The sequence below is a fragment of the Trematomus bernacchii genome, unplaced genomic scaffold (genome assembly GCF_902827165.1).
Source record: "Trematomus bernacchii unplaced genomic scaffold, fTreBer1.1, whole genome shotgun sequence".
In the NCBI taxonomy this organism is placed as follows: Eukaryota; Metazoa; Chordata; class Actinopteri; order Perciformes; family Nototheniidae; genus Trematomus; species Trematomus bernacchii.
The window spans coordinates 9,920,732-9,948,026 of record NW_022987828.1 but is presented as its reverse complement, the minus strand read 5'-3'; the positions used below and the strand labels follow the sequence as shown (position 1 = coordinate 9,948,026).

Below are 27,295 nucleotides of genomic sequence, written 5' to 3'. Positions count from 1 at the left end.
ACTAAAAAAAACAGCTTCGTCCCTACAGCAGTCACAACACTTAACATCCAGTGAACCCCACATACTTTACTGTACCATTTAATCTCATCTGTATTCAAAGCAGGTTAACTGGATACCCTGAGGAACTTAACTGAACATATTACACACACACACACACACAGTCTCTGCATTTAATCAATCACTTACTATATTTAGCAGCAGTGTTGAATTATAATACTAGATGGAAACCAATGACCATCAGCTTGGTTGCTAAGTTACGTCTTATTTTCTGTTAGCTAAACAACAGTGAAAAACATCATGAGTCGCAATGTGTAGGAAGGAGTCAAGAATCGAGGTTAATTGCCTTATTGTATTGATATATATCACTTCCCTTATGTGTTCCCAGTTTGCAAGCGTTAAGATGACAAAGAACTATGGAAAAGGAGTGTTTAACGAAGGAGTATGCTGTTTTTGTGTTGCGCATGTAAACACCACTTATCTGATTCAGACACTTGCAATAGCCTGTATCATGATTCTAAATAACCTGGAGCAGCTAGCTGGAGTACTCTGGTAAAATGTAAGATTTGTTGGATGTTAGTGGGCGTTTCTCAAGGTCGAGGACGCTTCCTTGGTAGGACATGTCTTCCGAGTCACTTCCTTCAGAAGCTAGGCAAGAATCCTTCCTGGCATTCGGAAAACGAAGAGTGGAACAGGCGAGCAAGTGTGCAGGTGTGCGTCATATGAGAGGCCCCCGCCTTACATTTTCCGCCACAGATTTGGGGAAATTGGTCCGTGCGCAAAGCATTGTGGGGATTTTAAGACCGCAGAGGATACACATGTGCAGCCTCGAAATTTCTCGCTACGAAGGACGCCGGGCTCGGTAGAATTCCAAGGATCCTGGACATTGGAACAGTCCTTCGGCGGGACTCAATGACGTAGCATCCTTGAAATAGTGGCTCTGGAGCATCCTTCCTTGACATTGAGAAACACCCATTGTCTCCTCCAGGTTTGTGATTATTCTGCCACGTGAGCAGGTGTTTCATTAATACAAGTAATGAAGGAATTATTTTGTAAAACAACACATATAATCAGGGTTAGTGAGCTCCCCCTAAAGACTGTAAATATTGTAATCTTTGCAATTTTTCTTTTCATACAAATGTTTATTTTCCTATATTTAGATTATTTTTATAAATATTAGGAATAAAGTAAGCACTGTGTAAGAAGGGTGTTGATTTGTGCATAACAATGCACTTAAAGCTGTTAGGTACATGATATTTCAAGTAAAGGTCTTCTGGCTAACTGGTTGCTTTTGGATGTGCCCAATGCTAAATAAAGAGCTTTTTACCTTGTGAATAATTGGTATTGCCCTAAAAATAAAAGGTAAAGCAACTCACTTGCATTAACCTGTTCAACCCTGAGCCTGTTTTTCAGGTCTCCGGCTCGAAAATGACATTCCCTGAACAAATGACCATATCTTCCCTTCTAAAAGGGTTAAATTAATAATCTTTGTTCTCAAAGTAATGATAAACCTGTGAGTTGGATGTAGAGAAGTCAGAAATCAATATAGATGTTTATATATATAGATGCCCTGAATACTGTATGTGTACAACAATTGATAATGACAATCATGTTAGTTAACACATTACAGACAATTTTCACTTGTTCTATTGGCAGATTTTAGTACTTATTTCAAGTGAAAACACCATGTTTTCATTATTGTTCAATTTGTTTTTGGAGCAGCATTTTTTCCAGTGTGTGAAAAGTATTTAAAAATGGTGAAAAGTAAAACACAAGTTTGACTTTCCTGATGTTTGACTACAGATCACAATCTTTGGTCCTGTACTCACGTCTCTGTCCAGAATGCGCCCGGTGCTGTTCAGGTAGAGCCTCTGTCGGGTGGGATCCAGTATCACCCAGTAGTCATAGTTGTCCAGTAACGTCAGTGAGATGGTCCGGCCTGGGTCTTGGGCACGGCCATTTATCTGCATGTTTTCCACCAAAACTGTACCTGTGAAACCAGAGCAGCATCCAATTAATAAATGGTTCTCTTGTTGAAAGACATTCGTTGTCACTTTTCTTTATTCTAACTTTGCGTTATTAGATCAGGTTCATGTTGGACAAGACATAAAAAATTAAATGTATTTTCAAAAGGCCTATTTCACCCCTTGACAAATGGTTTTGTTGAAAATGAAATACTGAAAAGCAAAAATGTGCTTGATGATTAAGGACATGTTTCATCAAACAATCAGCCGAAATTAAAAAAAGGAGCACAGATTTGATGAACAAAGCCCCCATGAAGCTTATTTCAATTAAGGTTTTATTATATCTAGACAGAAGCATATGTTTTGTTCCATGTAATCAGCCTTTTTTTTTATCTCGTATGACCTTTCTGGAATAAAACTATGATAATTTTTATAATTTCTCCAACATTGAACCCTCAACAGCCCTACAAGACTTTTACAAATAAAACCTAAGATATCCGTAGTCTATCAAATCCCTTAGAATTATAATTGTCATCCCTGAGGCCACACATACTTTGTGGTGTATTTTCCACAGCTTTTAATCAGTGACTGATTTGCAACAGCGGCCCTCTGGGACAACCCTCCCAAAGCCACACATGTGTGTATTGTTTGACAATATCAGACAAATTAGTGTTTTTTGAAGTAACTGGTGGTAAACTCTAAAAAGAAAAGAAGAAGAATCCAGGGGGAGCAGAGATTAAGTGTTTTAATTAGGATCAGTTGTGCGACAACAACCCTTTAATCAGGTATGTAAAAGTACACCTTGACATGAAAGTCCCTCATTATAACACAACCGTTTTAAAAGTTTCAGACAGAAGTTAGAAAGTTGCATGAATGCTTCAAAAATCTGGAAAATAGCATATGTTGAAGTATAAAATATTGCTTCATTACACAGTTCATTTGATATATATATATATATAAAGCAAATACATTTCCAACAAATCATTCTAAACTAATCTTTCATACGCTATATTTCAGATTCCATTAAATATATTGTACAAATCTCAGTAATTTTTTGCCAAATGAAATATGTTTCAAAGGCTAACAATTGCAACAAAAGAATAAGCAATTTTGTTACTAATCACAAAGTAACGACTTTCATCTTAACATATGTGACCTGCTCTATCGAAAGCAGTCGCATTGACCCGAAGACACATTTTGAGTTGTATACACTGTTGGAAAGAGGAGATTTCTAGCTATCTAATGATATCAGGATTGTTTTTGTACTCCAAATATTAAGCAAAATATGTCACATTATATAATGACTGTCACCGAGTCATCATTTTGAGAAAAAGGCCTTCAAAGTTTCCTCTTCTCTGGAATCCATCGATCTGATTGATTATTAGCGGAGCAAATGATCAAAGTAGTACGGGGGGGAAATATTTTCGTTTGGATTACTGGTCCAGGGGAAGCTTGCGAGTGTGTGTGTGTGTGTGTGTGTGTGTGTGTGTGTGTGTGTGTGTGTGTGTGTGTGTGTGTGTGTGTGTGTGTGTGTGTGTGTGTGTGTTTTTGCATTTGTGTGTATATTGTGTTTGTTTCCCGGGGAAAACACTCACGAGAAACACCGGCTGTTGTTATGCCTGTGGTGACGTTAAATGACTCCGTTCTCCGCTTGTAATTATGCCGTTACAAGCTTCAAAGTTGTATTTATCATCTGAATTTGCCGAAACAAGTTTAATATTCTGAAAGCCAAGACTTTGTTTATTTGAAATCAGATGAAAACAAACTGTAACGGACCCTGCCGTGTTATCTATGATTATTATACGCCTTACATTCATAATTTCAGCCGGAGGGAGGGGGAGCGGCGCTGCGGAAGAGCAGAGTGCGAGTGAGAGCTGTCATCTTCCCTTTACAAGCTTCAAAAATGTATTTCTCTTGTGATTTTGAAAATAAAAGTTTCATATTCTGAAAGCCAAGACTTTGTTTATTTAAAATCAAACAAAACACCCGAACCCCGAAAAACTATTTTTTTACGCAAATCCACGTTTATTTTGAAATGAGCCGTTGCGACTTCCGACTGATTTCGATAGAGCGGGTCACATATATTTGGATGACAAAAACATATAATTGATTTGCAAATGCTGTAGAAGGATCCATGTCATGCAGATATACTCTTGTTATGCTCACATTAACATGCCTCAGTGTTGGATGAAAATGTATCCCTTCAATGTGTGATTGCATATAATCGCTGATCACATTTGTAGACAATGACTGTCTTAGTGTGCTTAGACAAAACATATTTGAGAATTCAACACAGAAAATAATGTATTAATGAAAGAAAGAGAAGTTTATAAAGCTTTCAGCCATTAAGCAGCATGACAGGCAAAATCATGTGAGCAAAATCCCAGCTGCAAAGCATAACATGCTGCGTTCTTCATTATTCTGCGATTGTTTTTCCCTTATTAATCCCCTTAGCATCACACAAGTTTCACATGTATAAACAATATGCATAAGTAAGCCGGTGATTCTTTAAACCACAATATGTTTTCACCAAAAAGGGAGTTTTAACCTAATCATCTTAACAATACATTAATATGTATAAATACTTCTATATGACTACAAGCAGTTGACATGCCTCACCAAGCTAAAACGTGACAAGGTGTTGGTATTTAATGGGCTTTTTAATGACTAATTTCATCCTTTCGTAAAATAGGTTAATCCATTTTGCAGAGTCACTTAAACTCTGAGATACTTGGGAAGGAGTACAGATGGAGGTGTGATGGAAGCTTTCGCCTTTTAATTATAATCCCGACTCCTGCATTTTTTAAATTCTACTATTAATGACTGCGCACCCGGTTTGCAGGCGTCAGGGTTTGATGCATTTACGTGTTGTAATCACAAGGACCTATAATTATCTGTCTCACTTGGGCAAAACTCCCTCTGAAAAATTGATCTTCTAAGAATTTAATTTAAAAGTCAAAAGGACCCCCCTGTTGCCAGTTCATTAATCTACAACACAGCTTTTCATAAATATATCTGCCTTAGTAACTTGAGTGGTGAGCTACATCTTTTGGAAACTCTCGGGTCGTAAATTATGCCTCTGATGATATTACAAGGGAGGGCACAGGGAGCATCCTTCCTTTCTCAAGTTAATTGAACTTCAGTTTTTTTGCTGTGACAGTCAATACTCCCAACGTTCTGGGCACTTCCACTCTCACTCTAAGTCACATAGCATAGTTGTTGTGCTCATCATTCAAGAGGATGCCAGGTCGTGTTAGACCTTTATAAACAAGAGCTAGCCAGAGTTCCACAGTGCTGTATAATTCTAAATAATTAAAATCTCTCTCTCTTTGGTAGTTTGTGACTCGGTCAGGGTCATCTCTGGTCAGAGGCGCCTCTGAACTTAGCTTCACAGTGGACTAACCCCATAGAGACAACACACAGAGCTTACTTTTATCCCAAATATCAATAATGTTGGCAACCGCAGATATGGCACAAGATAAGGCTACAGGGCTGTTTCTGATAGGGCTCCAAGTTTAGAAGAACATCTAAATGTTGGATTGCGGTTTAATGGGTTAGCATTGAGGCCTGTTTCAAATATGCTTTTAGCTCAATCCATGATCTGCATATGATATATAAAAGGTTAAGGGTGTCAGAAGAAAGCAAACTGAAATAAACAAGTGGGTATGAGGTGAAAAAAGGCAGTTGTTTCATTACTAAAGACTTACATGGCAACAAGAAATCTGTTGCATACATTTAATGAAATAACTTTATTTTCTTTCTTTTTTGACATTATTTGGACTCCAATAATATCCTCAAATGAAAGTAAATAACACATGCACACATGTAGGTGGTATTTTGTTGAACATTGGGGCTACAAATAAGAGATGCAATTAGCTCTCTTCCTGAAAGCTGCAGTATATAACCTAACAACAATTTCAGTTTTAGTTCATGGAGGACAAAAGTTCTCCTTAAAGGTGGGGTAGGTAAGTTTGAGAAACCGGCTCGAGATACACTTTTTGTTATATTCCATGGAATGCTCTTAACATCCCGATAGCAATGAATATCTTAAGTGCTTTGACAAAAAAAAAAATGTCATCTGCGGAAGCTGTAGTACTGTAAAAAGCACGACCAATCATTTTAGCGCCTACCTGCCTGTCAGCCTTCCATCTGTGCACAAACGTATCTCGTGCCCTCATTGGTCATGTGCGCGTCCGTGTGTGTTGGAGGAGGGGCTCTGTAAGGAAGTGGCAGATTTTTTCCGGTTGTGTATTTTCAAATTCTAGCGCACTCAAGCTGGTTTCTCCAAAATTACCTACCCCACCTTTAACAGATGGTGAATTAACATAATACAAATGAATTTAACATTTGAACCACTGCAGCAAAAATGTTGCACTTGTTTGAAGCAACTTTAGATTTGAAAGTGTATCACCTGACTGAAAGTAGAGTTTTTGAGGACAAGACACACATAACTTTGAACCACTGATATCTTTGTGTAATGTAAGAATCAGATGCAGTATTGCTTTGCAGACTAATGCACTTGGTGGCCATTAACCACCAAGTGCTTTATTGTTTGAGTCTCATGCTAACTTTTGATGCAGGCCTAAAATTACTAGGCCATTTCAAAAAGTCTCTGCAGGGACTAGACTTTAATAATCCCATATTTTCAACATCTAATTCACACTCATATCTATTCCACTTTTATTTGGATGACACCGATTTACTTGAGCAGTGACGAAGCACAAATGTGCTGTGGCCACAGCTGTCTTTAGGACATCTATAAATGCTGCCAACATATCTCTAGATCCTCTTAACTTGCCAAGATGACAAAACCACCTGATTTCTAACCCCTGCAGCCCTCTTTGGGAGTTTGTTAGTCAGCATTGGAGAAATGCTGTTGAACAAAGTCAGTATGAATAAATCAGTTATAAAACATGTTTCCTTTCAGAAATGGGCAATACTTTCACCACAAACAATCCTAGAGAATTTCTTTGTAATGTCCTTTTTTAATTATTGTTATTCCTGTCTCTAGACATGTTAAGATGTTCCTCAATGTCTTCCCATCAATTTACTGAAGACACATGGCAACATATCCTTGCATATAAGTGAGCATGTTTTAACTTACATATGGAGATGTAACTGAATGTGTGGACATCACAACAGCCAGTATTTACAGATTTCTACATTGCATATTGAACATGCCATTTGTTCAATATGCGTGTTCATGTACATACTAGAATGGAAAAACACTGAAGATATGTATAAATCAGTTATAAAACATGTTTCCTTTCAGAAATGGGCAATACTTTCACCACAAACAATCCTAGAGAATTTCTTTGTAATGTCCTTTTTTAATTATTGTTATTCCTGTCTCTAGACATGTTAAGATGTTCCTCAATGTCTTCCCATCAATTTACTGAAGACACATGGCAACATATCCTTGCATATAAGTGAGCATGTTTTAACTTACATATGGAGATGTAACTGAATGTGTGGACATCACAACAGCCAGTATTTACAGATTTCTACATTGCATATTGAACATGCCATTTGTTCAATATGCGTGTTCATGTACATACTAGAATGGAAAAACACTGAAGATATGTTTTCGAAATAGGGGGAGAAAACAGTATGTGGATCCTCTCTTTAATAACACCCAATTTACCCTTCAGTTTTTTTAATGTGTAAATCCTTTCCTTTTGACAGACCACAAGAACAGCATCTAGGGAGCATTACTTAATGTAAATATAACAAGTATAAAAATATCCAGTAGCCTACACCTTTCTCCATCACATGATTGTGCAGCCATGACTGCGGGGCATCTGCAACGCATCACTGCAGTCGGAGCAATGATGCCTGACATGACTAAGAGGAGGAAGAGGAGGATGATCTACGAAGATATTTTAGGACTGAACATGTCTGTGTGCTCACAATGACTGGTTTCCAACCAGAAATAATGGAAAGCAACTTGTGCAGTCAAATTATAAGACTAGAAGTATTTGTCTCGGAAACCCTTGACACTTTCTCAGGCACACACTCACAAACACATGCAGTAAACATGTGCACCAGCTGTCACGGGGCACACTGTGCAGCACACATTGCCAAAAGTAAAATATGCGTTTTACAGCCACCACCAAATGAGGAGGGATATAATACCCCTGCCATCTTAGCACTTTAAATGCTTAATAACCTCTAATTACTTTTGATATAATTTGACATGAGAAACATCTGTCTGTGTATGCCTGTCTGCCAAAGTAAACCAGAGTCACAGCAACAAAGGAAATAAGCTGCAGCTGTTTCATTCTTTAAACAGAGATTCTTCCTCTGGAGAAACGTTTTTTTAATTCATTTTCATAGTGGGTGAGGTGCAAGTCATACATACACTATTCCCATGCTGAGTTTATATGGGGCCCTGAACATAATGATGATCAGCGTGGGGAAACTATCAACTTTCTCCCATCAATTTAGCGAGGAGCTATATCCCTACTGTGGATTGCCAAAAGTAACCCACATACAATCATCATTTCCTGGCTGCAAGTTGTTGTATACAAATCTGCGGTATGAAGGAATGCAAATTGCTCTCCCTATGCCTTATGAAACCTCTTTTATACCCGATTTCTGAGCATCATATACATTCTAATACATTTAAATATTATACAAATAGGTTTTCAAACACTACAATATAAAAGCCTAGCATCCGTTCCAAAAATTGCCTTCCTAGATTGCATTTCATGTGTCATACCAGAATCAACAAACAACTAAGAATGCAGTCCCCAGTGTCAGTACTACCTAGCAAAAAAGTGGGTATGTCAATATTTGTGCATATATTTGGTCATAAAACACGGTATTAGACAAATTGAAATATTGACCTGCTGAAGGCGCTACATGGAAAGTCCAGGCTTTATCAAAGTAATTAGGTAACACACAGCTATTGCCATCCATGGAACCAGAGAAAAACCTATAAATCCGCTTCAGCTGTAACCTTTTGTAAAAGCTGAAAAACCTCTGATTCACACAAACTGGAGTAACTATAAGACCAACCAAGCCTGGATGACAAATGCTTGTTTGATAAATTCACACATGTAATCCATTCTTTGACTAAATACACAGGGATATACTGTCTGCCTAGAGTACATCGTCTCATCATGTTGCACAATCTTAAGTGGGATTTTTGTGCAGTATCCAGATCAGCCCCTCACACCTCTGCACTAGCTGCTTTGTTCATGATGAACATACTGGAAAGGTTAGCTAAAGGAACATCTTTAGCTGGTGCCCAATTCTTGCTCCTGATATCTGTTTTCGATCACAGATTTATGCCTGAAGTTCTTCTTGGTGAAAATATGTATCTGTTTTTAAGGCTGGTTGGTTTTATTTTCAGTCTACGTAAAGGCAGGTAACAAAAAGTAAGGTATACACTGTAGGTACAGATGTACTTTGTATATTTGTAAAGCCTGATTACATGAACTGCCTTAGATGAAGACTGATGAAAGATATAAATTGTCACACATTTTCAAGTAAATGAAAAATATCAGCTGCAAACTTCCATAACATTCAAAGTAGCAGATTTCACAATGCAATCAAAAATAAACTAATGCACAAACAAATGTGATGCATTATTGTTTAATTAAGTCTGACCCATTGTTACCACACAGTCAGGGTGATTTCATATCTCTTGTGAAATGATTATATTCCTTTTGAATGTAAGCCAAAGAAACAAACTGGTCCAGCAAATTAGTTTTGACAGTGCAACTTGCATAAATTCATGATAATGTGGTGTGGTTCTGTTTTGTAGGCCAGATTGCAGTGTGATGAGAACAGTCAAGGCAGCTTCTATGCAGTCCTACGAGAATGGACAAAATAAACTGCCCAATAGACGGCCATCACATATGCCTCAAACCATCACAAAGGGCCAATATGTTATGTTTTCATCATTGTAAATCCAACACTCATTGTAAGAAAGAGATATGTTATTATTAGAATCCAGTGATGTCTTGAGCTTTCCAAGAAAGAAAAACAGTGGCAGGAAATTGTGTGGATTTAGGAAAGATGGAAAACTAGACTTAATAATGATGCTGAAAAGTACAATAGGCCATCAGCACTACTTCTTAATAGACATCATTTAAATGGATGGTTGCTTTGTCTGCTTATGAACGATAGAAGATGTAGGTTTTTACAAAGGTCTTTGGTCTTCCTGGGATTTAGGTAAGCTGCTGTTCAGTATACAAACATATTTATATTTCACTTTTAATTAGGTCCCTAGTACATTGAAGTCTACTTTTACATATCATATATTTTCTACATACTGATGTCTTGTACCATTCCTAAAATAATATAATCTTACATATTCAGTACATGACAGTCACAATGTATTGCTTTGGATAGGATTTAAAGCATTTGCATTCGCCTTGAACAGTTCAATGACATGACAAACAACATAGTATATGTCAGTGGCTCGTACATCATAAGATTTAAAACTGGCATTATCTAGGGCTACTCAATTGCTATGGCCTTAAAAAAACGTGCATTTATACTTTCAAGGGCTTTTAAATAGGCTGAAGCATTTATCGAGTACTCTGTTGATCAAAAGAGCATTCATAACTTCGAGTTACATGATATGTATCTGATACCCAGCTCATTTAAAAAGAGAATACACTATGACTCAAGTCCTTTTAATGCTTAAATACTAGATAGCTTTGCGTCTGTATAAACTGCAAAGGTGATGTTTAATTACATGAACACATAAGCAGATGAAATGCAAGGCATGTCTTTTTGAACCAAGGTTAGGTTGGGCTCGACTGCTTTAAATACCATTGTGGTTGTCATTCGGAGACAGTTTCTTCCCGCGGGCAGTGAGACTGTTAAACAATTGAACTGCTGAAACAATTTCAAAACATTCATCTGCTACTTAGTAATATATATCTACTATCTAATATATATCATTCCAATAACTTGTATATAGACTCGTACTGCACTATTCCACATACTCACTTTATTTTAGAACTATTTTTACTTTTTGTATTACTTGTACTATCTGTATTATTATTATGTTGCATTGTTGGAGAAGCCTGTGACATAAGATTTTCAACGACATAATTACTCTGTAGCTATGTTAGTTTGACAATAAAAAATCTTGAACCTTGAACCAGAGATGTATGAGATAATAGCTGTTAACAACTGTTCACATAATGATATAAACAGTAAGAGCAAAGGCCAGCCAAAGACATATTGTTGTTAAGATATTGATCTAATCTACGTTTGAATGGACTCAAGTCTTTACTCGTATATTTGTTACCAGTAGAGGTAGGTAGGAGGCAGCATCTTAAAATTGGGGCATCGAATAAACCACCGCAGCCTGAGGCTGAAGCGGCTGTAACAAGCTCAGTTAGTATCCGAATTCCACATAAGAGCAGTCTGTCCAAAGCTCACATTTTAGGAACCAAGCTTTTCATCTGTGATGTCATACTGATTTACAGCCCGGAGCTGCTCCATTGATAATGAATGGGAGAGTGACTCTGTGCATTCCTAGAGCGTTAGCTTGAAAGATGTCCTGGGTATTGGAACTGACTTCAATCCAAGGACTGCCATCATTTTTAAGCAGTTCTCCATGCAACTGTACATTGAGATGACATCAGAGATGGGGCAACTTCATCTCTTTTATTACTAGATATGGCAGCGAGTGACAAATATTCGCCAATACACCCAAAACTGTTAAAGGGCAAGATGAAGAAAGTATATGCATATTTGCTACATGAATCTGAAACATTTATAATCCAAAAATGTGTTGTACATTCTGGCAAATATACCAATCTCAAAGACAGATGCACTACCTGGAAGATTGAGTTATATACAGTATAGACAAAATTATGTGTGACACATTTTGAAATAGCTCCAGTCTAGTCTGCACTAACCACATTCAAAACTGCCTCTACTCAAGTAAGTAAAAACATTATGATTCACTTAAAGTCCCAACCCAGCCTCAAGCCAGTAAGACAGTCTCAAGGCAATGCAAGTTCATTAAAAAATAAACAGCATTTTTAAGAGGAACACATTTATTGTCATCTTCCTGCAGTACAATTAGTTCATAAACTTGGACCTGGGAAGTTATTTTTAATTGGGGTAAGGCATTAAGAGAAACTTGGAACATACAGCTTTGTTATTGATTTCTTGGTCATTAGTATGAAGAAAGGAAAAGCTGTGCTCACACACTGCAGAGGATCCTCTGTTGAGAGGGACTCCAAATACTCTGAAATCCTCAAGCTGAGGTGTCACATACAGTATCACCAGCGCACTTTAAGTATTTAAGCCTTAGTTCCAGAATATTCTAAAGCACCTAGGGGAAGAAATCTCATTACTGACGTGGGTGTTATACTAACCAGGTTATTGCAGTGCGTTTTAACTGCAATGTGCTGCTTTAACCTGATTTCCCCCAGCTGACTGATTCCTTGTAAACATAGTCAGTTCTGAATGAAACAGAAAGCCACGCTGTGTCTGCAGCCAAACTGTCTCACTGTTGTTTTCCCATCCCACCTCACTTGTGACAAACTAGTGGGACTGTGAATGCTGTCTATGGCAAACTAACAGCTGAAGGTTCAGAGAGAGCTGGTACAAAGAGGGGCTCAGACATGACATATAGCTGTGCTCTAGATACAAATAAGCTCCTAATTTCCCAGCTGCAATTATGCTTTTGTTCTTGTCTTTGTAGCACAGATCTTCTAAAGAATCATTAAGAAAGAATGTAGCTATTAACAGGAGCAAAAGGCTAAAGCCAAGCTACCTGTTCTGTAAGGCTGTCCTTTTACAAAGCAGTGCTTCCATTAACCTCGTCATGCAATGCACAATCACAAAGCGGGATCAATGTAGGCCTATGAACAAAATAATACTATAAAAATAAATAAGGAACGCTATGGACAATATAGCTTTCAAAATAATTAAAAGATCAGTCCGAGTGTGTTTGTTTGTGTGTTTGTGTGTATGTGTGTCCGATGTGTCTGTGTGTTTGAGATGGATTAGTTTGGGGAAGTGGATTATATTTGTTAATCTATACAAACAATATTTATATTCCTTAACTTTTTAATAGTTAACAAGAGAACAGCGTCTTTATATATCTAACCTCCAAAATTTGCAACAGATTTATGCATGATTTCTAAATGTACGACATTTTCTTCGAGGGATGCATGCCAACAAACTAACCACCATACTGAAGTGTCACAAAATGTAGCAAGAGAGAGGCACGGTTCAATCCCTATTGTTGATCATCACACATTGTAATGGGTTTGCAAATTTGTTTTGCTTAAAAATGAGATCCACGTATTAAATATGAATGACCAATCATTTTAACGTCTATTCAGCCTAATGTGAGGATTAAACTAATCCACAATCTCATTACAATACGGTGGGAATTAATTGATAATTGCTCCATATTTTATTAACCAGCTGACAAAACATTAAATAAACCCTACAATACAGACAGCTTTCAGATTTCCCTAGTCTTTGTATTTAAAATAAAACAAATAAATCAGGTTTTACAAAAGTTGAAAAATGAAATGTTTGCAAGCTCACACAGTTGTTTCGTTGCCGGATGATGCAGAATATACATCAGACCATCTCCTAGTAACCTAAGCCTTCCTGTGGAGAAAAAGTTGTGTGCGACTACAAAGATTCAAGGAGGTTTTGATTAACCTTTATTTCATTGCAGTGTTAATAGTTAAGACCCAGAAAATGCTAGCATCATTAAAATTGCCCCAAGCATCATTGTGGTGTCCATAAACTTGGCATCATTGTTTCAGTGGAGCAGCTCCAGGATATTTCCTCTGATGATGATATCAAAACATTCTTGGCTATGCAGCCTGGGGGAGAAAAAACAGTTTGAATGTCAAGATTACAATAAAAATGTTGATTTTCTCTTAAATATTGCAACTAAATCTACAAATAATTTCCATTGTTTTGCACTTTTTGGATTTTATTTTGTTTTTGTTCATGCAATGGCCAGCATGTAACTTTTAATGTACTGCAGTGATCTCTACACTTTTCTCCACCATAGCACAGGGTGGAAAACTAGCAACCATCATCCTGCTCTATAGTCTCTTCACGTACTTAGAGGGAGATGCTGCAGTGAAAGAACACAGGGATTCCCTTGGAGAAATGAGAATAAAAAAAACACATATTCTATGATGACACTATTAATCTAAGTTGACAATACCACCACATTCTGGTGGAAAATCAGCTGAATAATGCAGTGAGGGCTGTGTGTTCACACCATGACCAGCACTCATAAAATAGGCCTTTTTTTCTATTAGCCTTTAAAAAGAAATCTGGCCTAAATAGTTAGGGTGAATTTAGTGCAAAAGATTCACTTCAAACTTATTTTCTGTGATCATGCATGAAGTAAACACATTCAATTAGATCAAGTAATTTGACTCAGAGATTAGTTGTGACTCAGAGGTTATTTGAATCTCAGAGACTAAGCACTTATTTAAACCAGTGAATCCAAGTATGGTCATGCAAATAACAGTGCAAGGCCTATTTCATAGCGTAATTATGATAAGCACAGAGTGATATACAACAGGAACAGAAGTAATTATGCTGACCGTTTATCTTCACAATATTATATAATTGCTCTCTTTATTAGCACATCAAACATTTAAATGTGTTCCCCACTTCTAAAGAAAAAACAATATCATGAACACTTCTAGTGGTGTAATTATGGGCAAGTAAACGGGAAGGTGAAGGCTGTTGCCGACACCTTTCATCTGATTAACAAAGACATTCAACATCTGAAAACCATTCAGAATTCACCATAAATTACAGTATACAAAAATGCTTGTTAGGTACATAAACTATACAAAAATAAAGATGTTGTATTGAGGTATCACAATGTCTTTCTGTAGTGTATAATTGAGCCTCTCTGCATGTCCAGCCCTCCCATTTCGCTTTTTAATCCAAAACGAGCAGGTGCTGAGGACTAATCCTGCCTTTCAGCTATGCTTTAATTGTGTATTGATGACCTAGAAATCATCATAAGTGAAGTTGGTCACAAAATCGAGACATGGGGATGTTTGTGACTGTGTATTTCTCTGGGTGTAGTACGGTTTATTGGGAATGGAAATAATCAGACATCTGCATAAAACGATACAGAAAACTACAGAAACAAGTACAAAAACATATTGTAAATGCTCTAATGCGTGTGCACACAAAGCAGCAGTGCTTGTTTTGTATGAGTAACAGATTCACAGCTCTACAAAACAAAATTGGCCACTTGGGTATCTCCAGCCAGATTTGCCCAGATGTTTTCTCTCCTGCTAAATTGCAATTATTAAGCAAAACTAGAATGTCCAGAGTCCTAATCTGCAAAGGCAAACCTTGTGGGAATAGCATACATTACTTAAAACGCTTTCTAAAAGAGAACCATAACCAAACCAAACTGAATCAGATATTAGATATAAAAGAAACAAGGACTGTTTTTTTTATGTTCAATACCAACTACTTGGTGGTTGGAAAAAGACCATCCCCAAACACCCAGCTCTCAAAAACTCAGACTTGTGAATTGTTTGGTTTGAGTAGACTGGCACTGACACGACGGCTGGGCAGTAAACAAAGTAGTTATACTCCACTGTGTACACCTTCAAAAGTTTGTTATCTGTGGTTATGAGGGATGAGGGACTGATCATTATTCAGATCCTTCTATGTATGCTTTGTTTCTTCCATGTAGCCATGTACAGCCGCATACTCACACTAACTAACCTGGCTCTATGTATCAGGCTGCTGTTAACAAACAAAAGGAGCAGATTCATTTGTGATCTGTCTTTCATTATCTACATTGTTTGTGTTGAAACCTTGACATATTTGTCAATGTTGTAATTGAGGCATGTTATACTGACAGCACATAGCTTTATTGGTATAGAGTGGGCAGGCCAACATGTAACAAGTATGTGTACTTCAGAATGTGATCAGAATTTCTCAGCACTTTGCAGCCATGTTTCTTAGGTATCCCAGATGTGTACATGAATATATTTCAAATTAACAGGGAGGAGTAATGACAGGCACTTCACTACACAAAATGAGTCTCTTGTGCTTTCTGCCAAACATGTGTCTGCATTACATAGTGAGACTATAACGCAGTGGCGTAACTATCGACGGTGCAGCCGTTTTATTTATTTTTTATATAATATATTTTTTGGGGGCCCCAATGGCATTGACCGCTTCACGCAGTCTTCAAAGTAACCAAGCAACCTAAATTAATTTGTAATTTGTCTGTCCAATGAACTTGCTCCGTTTCATGTCATGGGATACCTTGCGTGACGAGCGAACCGTTTAATGAACCTCAAAAGTTATAGGTACTGTAGCTAGCAGCAGCAAGTTTGGCAGCATTATAAAAAATTGAATAGCTTGCATTTATAATGCACAGCAAACCGAAGCACAAGAGTGGCGCTCAAAAGAGAAAGGACAAGAGAGAACAAGGAGATGTAACGGCTAAACTGTCAAAATTCGTTTTTTTTGTCATACATCATCCTCGAAATCTCGATTAATTCTGTAAAGTGATTGTGTGATTAGTTCGCTGTGCCGTTGTCAGGCTGTGGTGGTCTGAGACCAGGGCAGGCTGTTGTTGATAGCCTACATGTGGCACTTATGAGTGGTTGTGTGTGTCCGTGCGTGTGTGAGCGCATCAGCGTGCGCTTACGTTTGGGGCGATGGGGGGGGGGGGGCAAAACAATATTTGCACCGGGGCCAATCACAACCTTGTTACGCCACTGCTATAACGTACAGTATACAGTATACATACAGTCAGCAGAAAATCAACTCAACAAGAAGCATTGTTAGGGACACCATAATCAATGTCTCGGGCTGCTGCTGCAAGGCAAGTTTATTTATATAGCACCTTTCAACACAAGGCAATTCAAGGTGCTTTACAAAAATGAAAGACATTCAGACAAAGGCATTTAAAAACAGTCATTACAAAGAAAAGATAATAAAAGAAACATTAAAAGAAAAAATACATGAATAAAAAGTTACAGTGCAGTTTCAGATATGAATAGTTCACACCGAAGTTCCATTTTACTGATGCCTTTCTTTAAGGTTTCTCCGAACATGAGCTGTGTACGCTTGTATGGCACATGCGTCCTGAGCAGCATACACAGAGAAAACCAGCCAGGACAAAGTCCCCAGACACTGATTCCCTGGGGTTACTAGCCCCAAATGTTCATTAACCAAAAACGAAACACAACCGCTCAGTTTCAATTAAAAGCAGCGGCAAAAAGATAAGTCTTCAGCCTGGATTTAAAAGTAGTAAGAGTTGCAGCTGACCTGCAGGTTTCTGGGAGTTTGTTCCAGATATTTGGAGCATAATAACTGAACGCTGCTTCTCCATGTTTAGTTCTGACTCTGGGGACAGAAAGCTGACCAGTCCCAGAAGACCTGAGAGTTCTGGATGGTTCATCATTTAGCAGTAGGTCAGAAATGTATTTTGGGCCTAAACCATTCAAAGCTTTATAAACCAGCAGCAGTATTTTTGAAATATATTCTTTGACACACAGGAAGCCAGTGTAAGGACTTCAGAACAGGAGTGATGTGATCCACTTTCTTAGTGTTAGTGAGGACTCGAGCAGCGGCGTTCTGAATCAGCTGCAGCTTTCCAATAGATTTTTTAGTGAGACCTGTGAAGACACCATTACAGTAGTCGAGTCTACTGAAGATAAAAGCATGGACAAGTCTTTCCAAATCCTGCAGTGACATAAGTCTTTTAATCCTAGATATGTTCTTTAGGTGATAGTAGGCTGATTTAGTAATTGTTTTAATGTGACTGTTGAAACTCAGGTCAGAGTCCATGACTACACCTAGATTTCTGGCTTTATCTGTTGTTTTGAACATTGCAGACTGAAGCTCAGCGCTAGGTACCATAAGGAACTCCTCTTTTTTCAAATATATTATGTATTTCACCGTGAAATATTAATAACCAAATCCTAATTGTAGCATTGATGCAGAACATTCGGTAGTTTTCATGTATAAGTGATTCAATTCAATGTTACCAATGTTTTATTCTTCTTATTTCAGGTTGTTAGTACACATATCTTCAAACCAGGTGATTCTATTTCCTGGCTTAACACCATGGCAGCAACTAAATGGTGGTTAGTCGGCCAACACTTGTAGTTAACTGTGCTCTCTTGTGGCAAACTATGCCGAATGCCTTGCCCAGGGATCAAGACTTTTTCTCTCCACTTTGCAAAAGGGTTACAAATCATGCCCTTTTGTTTGCTATTTGTACAGGGCCTCACTGAATGCACCATACATCAATTTGCTCCCCTGCTGACAACTTCTATTGTCGGAAACTAGTGGGATTCAGGACAATGGGTGTTTGATTCATCATCGTAGGGCCTAGTGATCCATGCTTACCAGCGTCTTAGCCCACTGTTGTTACCTCAGAGGAGATGTTACTGCCTTCCAGGTGCAACTAATGGAATTAAAATCACCTTCTTATCATGTAGGTCTGAGGGAGTTCAGTTTTAATTAGAAAAACTGGCCCTATATTTGAACTAAATTTAATTTCCAGCGGCCCGTTTGTTCTTAAAATGAGCCCTACAACTGTACTTTATAATTCTGATTTACCATCGACTCTCCTGCAGAACAATTACAACTTCAAGGACATTTTCTCAGGGTATTAATCACCATTTTTAAAGTCTTGAAATAAAAAAAGGTAAAGGGCTTTAAACTGACACAACACGTTAATTCAAAGAATTGAAGCAACAGAGTATGGTCGAACTAATGACAAGCTCGGTGGAGAGAAACAGTGTGAGGGATTTAATTAACTTTAAGGGGAGACGCTAATGAGCCCATGGAGGCTGAGAAAAACACTCGCGTACAGGCTGGCTCATCTCATTAATTGTTTAAACCTGCAAACACATTTAACACTTTCTAGAGTTGCCTCCGAGCCCTTCAATCCTGGAGGCAAACCAGCAGACACAGGACCTGGTATTTTGCTCAGAAGGAAAGCATGCGCCTGTCTATGAGCTTTATAAATGAGAGACCTTTAAAAGGGGACTGCGTGGTATTTAGCATCTGCACTCAATATTTTCTGTTTGTCATCATATCAGCTCCATCAAATCTTCTAATGCTGTGTCAAGGCTGCTCTGTTGCCAGACGTCTGAAAACAGAAGCACAACATCTGAATTGACAACACACCAGAAGAAACTGCTCAAACACTGCAGCAGTTTTAAGTTGCTCTTTTTGTTCGTCTTCACACAGACTCTGTTGCAGTTGTCACTTCACTTCCTATCAGACGAGCTTTGTGCCGTCGACTTTGGTGCAAGTTCAGATATGAGTGTTAAGAGACAAGATGAGATATTGTTTCCTTCCAAAAAGAGTGCACTTGCTATCACTTGAATGATTGGGTCTGAGTACTTCAAACAACAAAATGGCTTAAAGTGATGCAACAGTTCCGATTGCTTTGTGTTGGAGTGCCATTCTCAGTTAAAACCTGATTCTCTTCATTATATAATTGAAATAAAAAGCACTCTTTATTTTTTTAGGACTCTTCTGTAGATATAACAATGGGAAGCTCATTCAAATTAAATCTGGAAACTTGATTACCAGAAAATAATAGCACCTTTAATGTTGAGAGAGGCACGGTAGCTGATACTGATACCTCATTCTGTGCAGTGCTACTTAACATGGTGTAATATTCGTTTTATATTAGCTTTCTTTTGTGCCGCTTTCATACTGGTAACGACTTTAGCCTTAATGGGAGGCTTATAAAGAATTACTCAAAGAGCATTGCACAACAATTACTTTAAGTCGACTGTAGGTATATCGCAGCAGCCATTGAAGCTGGACCTCTGCACGGGTCAGTACTTACAATGGACTCACACTTGACTGGTTTATATATATATATACTTATATGTAGTTAGTGAGTTACTGTGCCAACGCAAATGTGCAATAGCTAAGGGTTTCCTCTACCTCTGGGTGTAATTACCCATCAAACTACTCGCCGCAATATAGGTTAATCCGGGGGGGGGTCATATTTGAGGTCAAACATGCAATTCAGTGAGTGATACAATTACTTGCATCATCAGGTTGTGGAGGATTTCTTACTTTGATTGTCTAATTCAAATGGATGTCAGCCTTCCTGGGCCTGCAATGATTTATCAGCATTTATGGTAAATCTACCTTGGCAGATACACCACATAAAAGAATGCTACATTGACTTATTTTAATAAAGCCCTTAAGCAACACTCATTTCTGAATTCCAATAAGCTTTTGCTCAATAAGAAGAAGGTTGAGAGGATCTTCACACACTCCAGGCAACAGTTGATACAAATCGTGAATTCACAGAGACTAGATAAAAGTTAGTAGACGGAAAGTTAATGTATAGGCGAACTGATTGTTGTAGGAAATGCATCAATTGCATCAAGGAGGAAACATCCCCCATCTCCTCATTTCAGTTGCTCCCATCCCATGAGATATAAATCTCTTCAATCTGATTAACTGCTTTTGGATTTAGCTCATAGGGGCTGAATAAGCAGAGGGAGCTGATAGACAACAAGCTGTGTCTCCTCAATAGAGATCTACTCTGCAAAGCGAGTTAGACTTCATGTGTTGTGTCTGGCACCTGTCAGTGGGTCTGCAGAAGCAGCAGGTTGGATAAATTAAACATGTTACACTTCATTTGAGCAACTGGGTAGCTATTCCCTTGGGACTCTCTGCTTCTCTAAAGTGAAAACCACCAAGAATAAAACATGGCACGCTGACACGAAAAAAAGAGGAAGCTAGAACCAAGAAAATTGGCTTATTTCACAATGTCAAGCAAAGGTCTTAACTCAGTCAAATATAATTCCACCCAAGACAATCCATAAACTGCTGATAAAATAGTGCCTTGACAGTTGCAAATCTTATAACGCAACACTTCCACAGGGAACCCTATATTTTCTTGGCTCTTCTGAGGAGGGAAAAACAGGATTTTCAATGTATTTGTTTGTCTATCTATTCTGACCTAGGCCAAACAAAGCGAGACAGACGGGTGATTATGTTGTTTGCTCGCCCATGCAATGACGTGAATGAATATAAAGGGAATTGCTCAGAAAAGATGGAATCTTATTATGTGTCATTTGTATGGTTTCTGTGTGACAGAAGAGAAGAGATGAAACACATTTAGAAGCATAATTGCTTTGGTCAATAACGGCTGGTTGCCTGTTTTATATTCCATTATGGGAAGGATGGGCTCTGGGCCGTTTCATCACGGAGAGATAAATAAAAGGACGGGGGAGCCAGAAGAGACTCGTATCACAGGTAAATGAGTGCTTTATGAGGAAGATTAGCGCAAATCCCTCACACACAGTGCATCGGCGCATGTGGGGCAAGGGAGGCCTTTCGATGGAGGCTTGGCTACCTCCATCTCACACATTCCCCGGCCAATCGATCAAAGCCCCAAATCACAGCTGCACACACACAGAGGAAGGAGTAGGTGAGACAGAATGACAGCCGGAATTGGAAGCTATTGTATTGACAAATGGCGGCCTCATTTGACACGGAGCCACCCAATCAGACTCTTGGGATCCAAATATGCACATAAGGTGTATGCATATGTGCACACACACACACACACACACACACTTTCTCCTTCACAACCACCCACAAACAATGCCCAGAGCACATATTGCAGGGAAGTGGAGCATCTGTGGAATAATTTTCTGTTGTATAAACAAGCTCTTGATTCTATCTTCAGTCAGAGCTGCTCATTAAACTCCATTAACCTGCAGAACTAATATCTGCAGGGAGAACTGGATGATACAAACACACCTGCTCCATTTAGTGGAATACATTTCTCATTCCTTCAATGAATATATAGCTCCACCCCAGGCAGCCCCGCCTTTCACATACACACGCATACAGTATCGCACATCTACACACCAGCAAATCACCAAAACGCAGATGGTAAGTGCTCAACACTCATGAAGGTGAGAGGGGAAAGGAGAAGAGAACTAGAGAGCTGAGAAGTGGGTGCAGGTGATGAAGAGGCCAGAAGATGATGGAGAAAGAAGAGAAAAAGAGGGGATGACTAAAGTGCTGCATTTCTGTGGCATAGCCTTTTTAACATTTTATCATTAGGGCTGACGTAGTTTACACAATTGGATGAGTGGAAATGTGAAAATGTAAAATAACTAAGACTATTTTGACATGTTACACATTTGTTTTTACATCTAGGGATTACAATTACACTATTCATAAGGGATTTAAAATGTATCTTTAATTTAAAGTGGACCTATCATGCTATATTTGAATAATATATTGTAGGGCCATACCTATATAAAACATGTCTGTGACGTTTTTTTTTCAAAATACCAAACAGATCATGCATTTTAGCCATGCCTCATTTTGCTCTATTTGCTCTTTTCCAGCCCTGTCTTTGCATGAGCTGCAGCTGACCACGCCCCCCCTGCAAAGGAGGGGGGCGAGGCACGAGCGTCATGTTACCATGCTGTTACCATGCTGTTACCATGCCACGGCAACCTCTCATTCCCCTGATAGGTGGAGAGTTGGCCATATAGGCGGAGCTCCTCGTTCCTGACGTCAGAGAATTTTCAAATCTGTATCAGTCTGTATCAGATCCCTTGCAGCCCCGTTTTTAGAGATTTGGGTATGGAGGAAAAGAGAGAGGGTTGTGTTTTCTGACACTTGGTGAGTTCCCTGACACACCGGGGACACATATTCATGTATAAAAGACGTACAAAAGTGCATTTTTTATGATAGGTCACCTTTAATTATAGATTTCAGAAATTAAATTGTCATTAGTAAGAAACACAATTGAATTTCTACAGTTTGAAAAAAAGGATTGTGACATATTGTGACATGTCATTTCACATTTAATAGATCAAGACTTGTATTTTTCAATATGTCAACACATGAACAAACCATGTTAGCTTCATGTGTCACATCAAATTAAAGTGTCAAAAAGGCTATTTTTCTGTATAGTATAACGTTGCAGGGAAAAGGTCGTTTTTAGGTTACAGATAGAAAGTGAACAATTTAGTTTCAAATTCATGATAAACAACTTACATTTTTAGTAGTGAAACAATAACTGTAGGTCATTTTTATTAGAATTTCTTCCATTCAAACTTACATTCTAGATATGTTGCCATGAAATTATTCATCAAAAATAATTTGTTGATATTAACAATTACGATTACAGATACTGATTAACTATTAAAGGGGTTACCATAGCGTGTGTGCTCTATGCATCAGCAATTTTTGTAGTGCTGTAGCAAAGGTACACAACTGTAAAGACAATCTGCGTGGGGACCACACATCTCATTAATACAGCCCCATGTCACATCTGTATGCCAAACACCATCTGTATTCACTCATTCAGACACACGCACACACATAGCTTTACCGAGGGAGAGCAGAACAAATACACAGAACAACTAGAATTTATTTATATTTAAATTTAAAGTACGATCAAAATGACAATCCAATATGTCTGACAAAACATCTCTCATAACATACTTTCCCCAAGAGATCATCAGCTGAGCGACTGTAGTGTATTGCACTACAACACTGAGAGTGTTAGTGTTAGAGAGGAAGTATTAATATGTATTGCATTACCAAAGCAACAAAAACAATCCCAACTGTGTCATCCAAGCCACTCGAGTGCCAAAGCATTTATCATACTGTCTGGAATACAGAGTGAAGTGTAGTGAACAAAAGTGTGGAGCGTAGGTTGTTTGGTACATACCGTTGGGGCTCTCCTCATCGATGGTCACGATGGTCGCAGGGGGGCCTGGCCGGGACAGCTTACACTCTGCATACGCAAAAAGAAGAAGCAAATTAACATCGAAGAGGCTTAATCCCTTTGTGCTATATTTAAATAATTGACTTTGCAATCCCAACAGTACATTATGAGTTATGGCAGCTTATGAAAATGACTGAGTTGTGTAGAGTTACATGCATTCTAGAGGGAGGTATTCAACCTTTTACTACTTCATTTAATACTATAGTGTTTTTTCCAAGTTAAGATTTACAATTTTAAACAAAGAATATCGTAAACATGTCAAATACAATGTATTGTTTGAGATGAACATTTTGGCTTGAGAAGAGGTTTCAACAAAAACAGAACACTATTTACAAAAAGAAGAAGGGTTAAGTGGGGAAACTTTATTTATCTTTTTTTCCTTCCCATATATTTATATACTTGCTGCACTAATTTAATCATCATTTTATATAAATAATAATCAGTCATCAGTATCAGTCACATGGGATGCTTTCAGCAAATGAATGTATTATTATTAGAAAAATGTGCTGGCAATACTTTCCTACTTATAATAGAATAATTAAATAGAATGTGTTAGACACAATTGTACAGTATTAAGCGCTTTGAGCACCAGGAAAAGCGCTATATAAATGTAATGTATTATTATTATTATATAACCAAGAGCAATGCTAGCATTGGACCACAAAACTCACATACAATTAATGACATTGTAAATATTTAATTGGTCTGAGGAAATAAACCTCAAAGTGTTTGCTTCAATGTCTTTCTGTCAGGCCATACAGTAAGCTGTCATTTTCCCACATCGTTTTACAGCGGGTGGCGTGTGTATGACAACACAAACATAATCAGAAATGGACTGAGAGACTGACACCAGACAAACAGGGTGGACAAAGCATGATGGAACATTATAAGCGGTGCATTGAAGAGAGAGGAGGTCACAGCAGCTAGATGGTACGAGCACATGACACAGGTAATGGCATCTTGACAGACAGCACCAGATGGGACAGCATGGGGGGAGGAGAGGAGGAGGCATGAGGAAGGGTGGTGTCTAGTGTAGAGGAATAGGCGCTCTGCAGCTGATGTGAAGAAACTTTAGGATTAAATGTCTTTCATCAGGGAAGAGAGAGGGGAAGATACAGGTAGAGGGAAGCGGTGAAAGACAATATAGGAATGTAATGAAACAAAAGAAAACAGACAACGGATGGTTGCCCTCTTACCCTCATACTGCCAGTCTGAAGGGGTCAAGGGTTAGTGGAGCCAGAGGGAAGCAGGACAGAAGTATGGAAGAAAAGAAAAGTATGAAACAATTGGTTGAGGAACAGCTCAAAAGATGTTAGGAAAGGAAAAAAACATCATTATAAGAAAAAGAACAGAAATAGGGAGAGACAAGTTTCAGGAGGGATTTCCCTGTAGACGCCTCCACTAGAGAAAATGGTGCATGTTAGTGAAACACACACAGAGTTTTACAAATATGGCCAGCTGATCTCTTTTTGCTGCCAGTAGCTGCTGGCTGACATTATTTCAAAGGAGAGGCATAATAAATATGAATCAATTCAAAAACTGAAACACTTTTGCTTGGTAAATGAAGAAGTACTACTGCATGTGTTCTGGAAAAGGAAAAAAGAGCATTTAAGAGCGTGGGCCTCTTTCTTAAATCGCTCTGCCACCATTTTGACATATATTGAATCTCAAGCAGCTTGCTGTCAGGCGGTGTTCACTTACATTACATGTAATCAGAGATGGACAGAAAGAAAGACACATGGTCAATGACACCACACCAACAGGCAGAGCTCTAAGGTTTCACACCTGCCTTCTGTTGTGTGACTGCATAGTGCAACTACGCACCTGTTGCCAGTGGATAGTTTGCGTATTAAATATGCATGCTCCTGAGCCTTTACTAATGTGATGGTTTAAAGTGCATTCTAATCAGAGATACAATCCTTATGATGTAATGTTGCAGCATATTTCCTTATGTCTGTTTCCAAAGTGCAGATAGTGATTAGTAATTAAATTGCAATGAAAGACCGGAGGCTATAAAGATAGAACACTTTATGCAAATTGCAAATTGTTGATTGCAATTTCATCCTATGTTTCTAGCTGGTGTCATGATCTAGACATTTTTTATGAAGAGTTTATGTATAGTTTAGCATAGATTTACATTAACAGTGCAGTTTATCCTGCTCTTTATACGACTGTGGTTATAAGGAGATCCAGGACAATCAGTCAGAAAACACAACCTTTTTCTAATCTAAAATCCTTGGGGAATAATTATCAACACATACTCTTCCTGTGCTGCTAATTCCTCAGGAGTACTTACTGCTTATTTCAGACTTCTATGAATGTATAGCAATTAGAGAATCTGTACCCATCTGCTGAAAAAAATAGCAGGATGAGAGTTTCCTTTAATAGCGACAAAATGAACAGAGCAAGTGGGTCATAACTCACAATCGGAGACATAAACAACATCCAAATAAGTATGCAAATGTGCTCTGAGCGAAAGTACTGTGAAGTAAAAAGAGAGTGCACATGTGTGCGTGGGGGAGTGTGTGGAATAAAAGTTACTTGCGCTCATTTTGAGAAGCTTTTTAAGGGATCACAGACAGTAGTCTGTTTTGTTAGTTTTGCGTTATGTGTTGAGGCGCGCATGTGTGTCTGTTTGGGCGGGTGCACATATGCGCGCGTGTTTGTGTGCATGTAGCTTTTAGTGGTAGTTGAAGCAGTAGGAGAGAAAGATGTGTCTCTGCTTTGAAGACAAAAGGCGGAACCAAGCAGATAAAAATAATTCTGCCTCCATTTGCAGTGCCAACGGGCCTATATTGTGATCAGAGCAAACACATATGTTGCACTGTGAGAGTGAGAAACACACATATGCATGCATGTAAAGACATACCCAAAGACTGGTCAGTGACGTTCACTATCAAACTGAATTGATCCCCAACCTCTTGCCGATATTTTTCTATTATAGATATGTTCTAATTACATTCTTCGTTAAGCTTAGGAAGCTTAGGAAGCTTTTATTAAATAACAATTAACTTCCCTGTGTCTCTCTGGTCACTGGCATACAACAATGTCTAATCAAATCCCCTGTAGACCCCCTCCCCCCCCTGCTCATGAAGCACTCAAGATAATGTAGGATAAAACCTGCAGACCCTAGAATACATAAACATTAAACATACATGATTGCAAAACTACTTATGGATGAATTCACTTATCTAGAATACTATGACCAATCCAAAAAAGCTACTGTACATCCTTGATTTAGGATGGAAGAAGGGCACCAAGCTTTTCATTAAATACTATGGAAATATAGAGCATGTACACATGAAGATAAAAAGCAAAGCATGCATATTAACCCTTGTGTGGTGTTCATATTTTAGTTACTCAGCCAGTGTACGTGGGTCTGGTGGACCCGCTGCCTTTTTGGGTTTCAATTCAACACAATCAAACTATTTTATGTTAAAATACTCAACAGATATTTACTTCATCCCAATTACAAGCAATATCACACACACACACACACACACACACACACACACACACACACACACACACACACACACACACACACACACACACACACACACACACACACACACAC

General features: G+C 38.4%; 1 protein-coding gene across 1 annotated transcript in view; it reads right to left on the bottom strand.

Annotated features, from left to right (window-relative positions):
• pcdh15a (protocadherin-related 15a) overlaps positions 1-27,295 on the bottom strand; it is a 159,696-nt gene that overhangs the window by 97,791 nt on the left and 34,610 nt on the right. Inside the window, exons 3-4 of the mRNA XM_034151808.1 lie at positions 23,662-23,727; positions 1,827-1,987 (exon numbers count right to left, since the gene is read on the bottom strand). Of these exons, the coding sequence (XP_034007699.1) occupies positions 1,827-1,987; positions 23,662-23,727 (227 nt within the window). The remainder of the gene's footprint in view (positions 1-1,826; positions 1,988-23,661; positions 23,728-27,295) is intronic.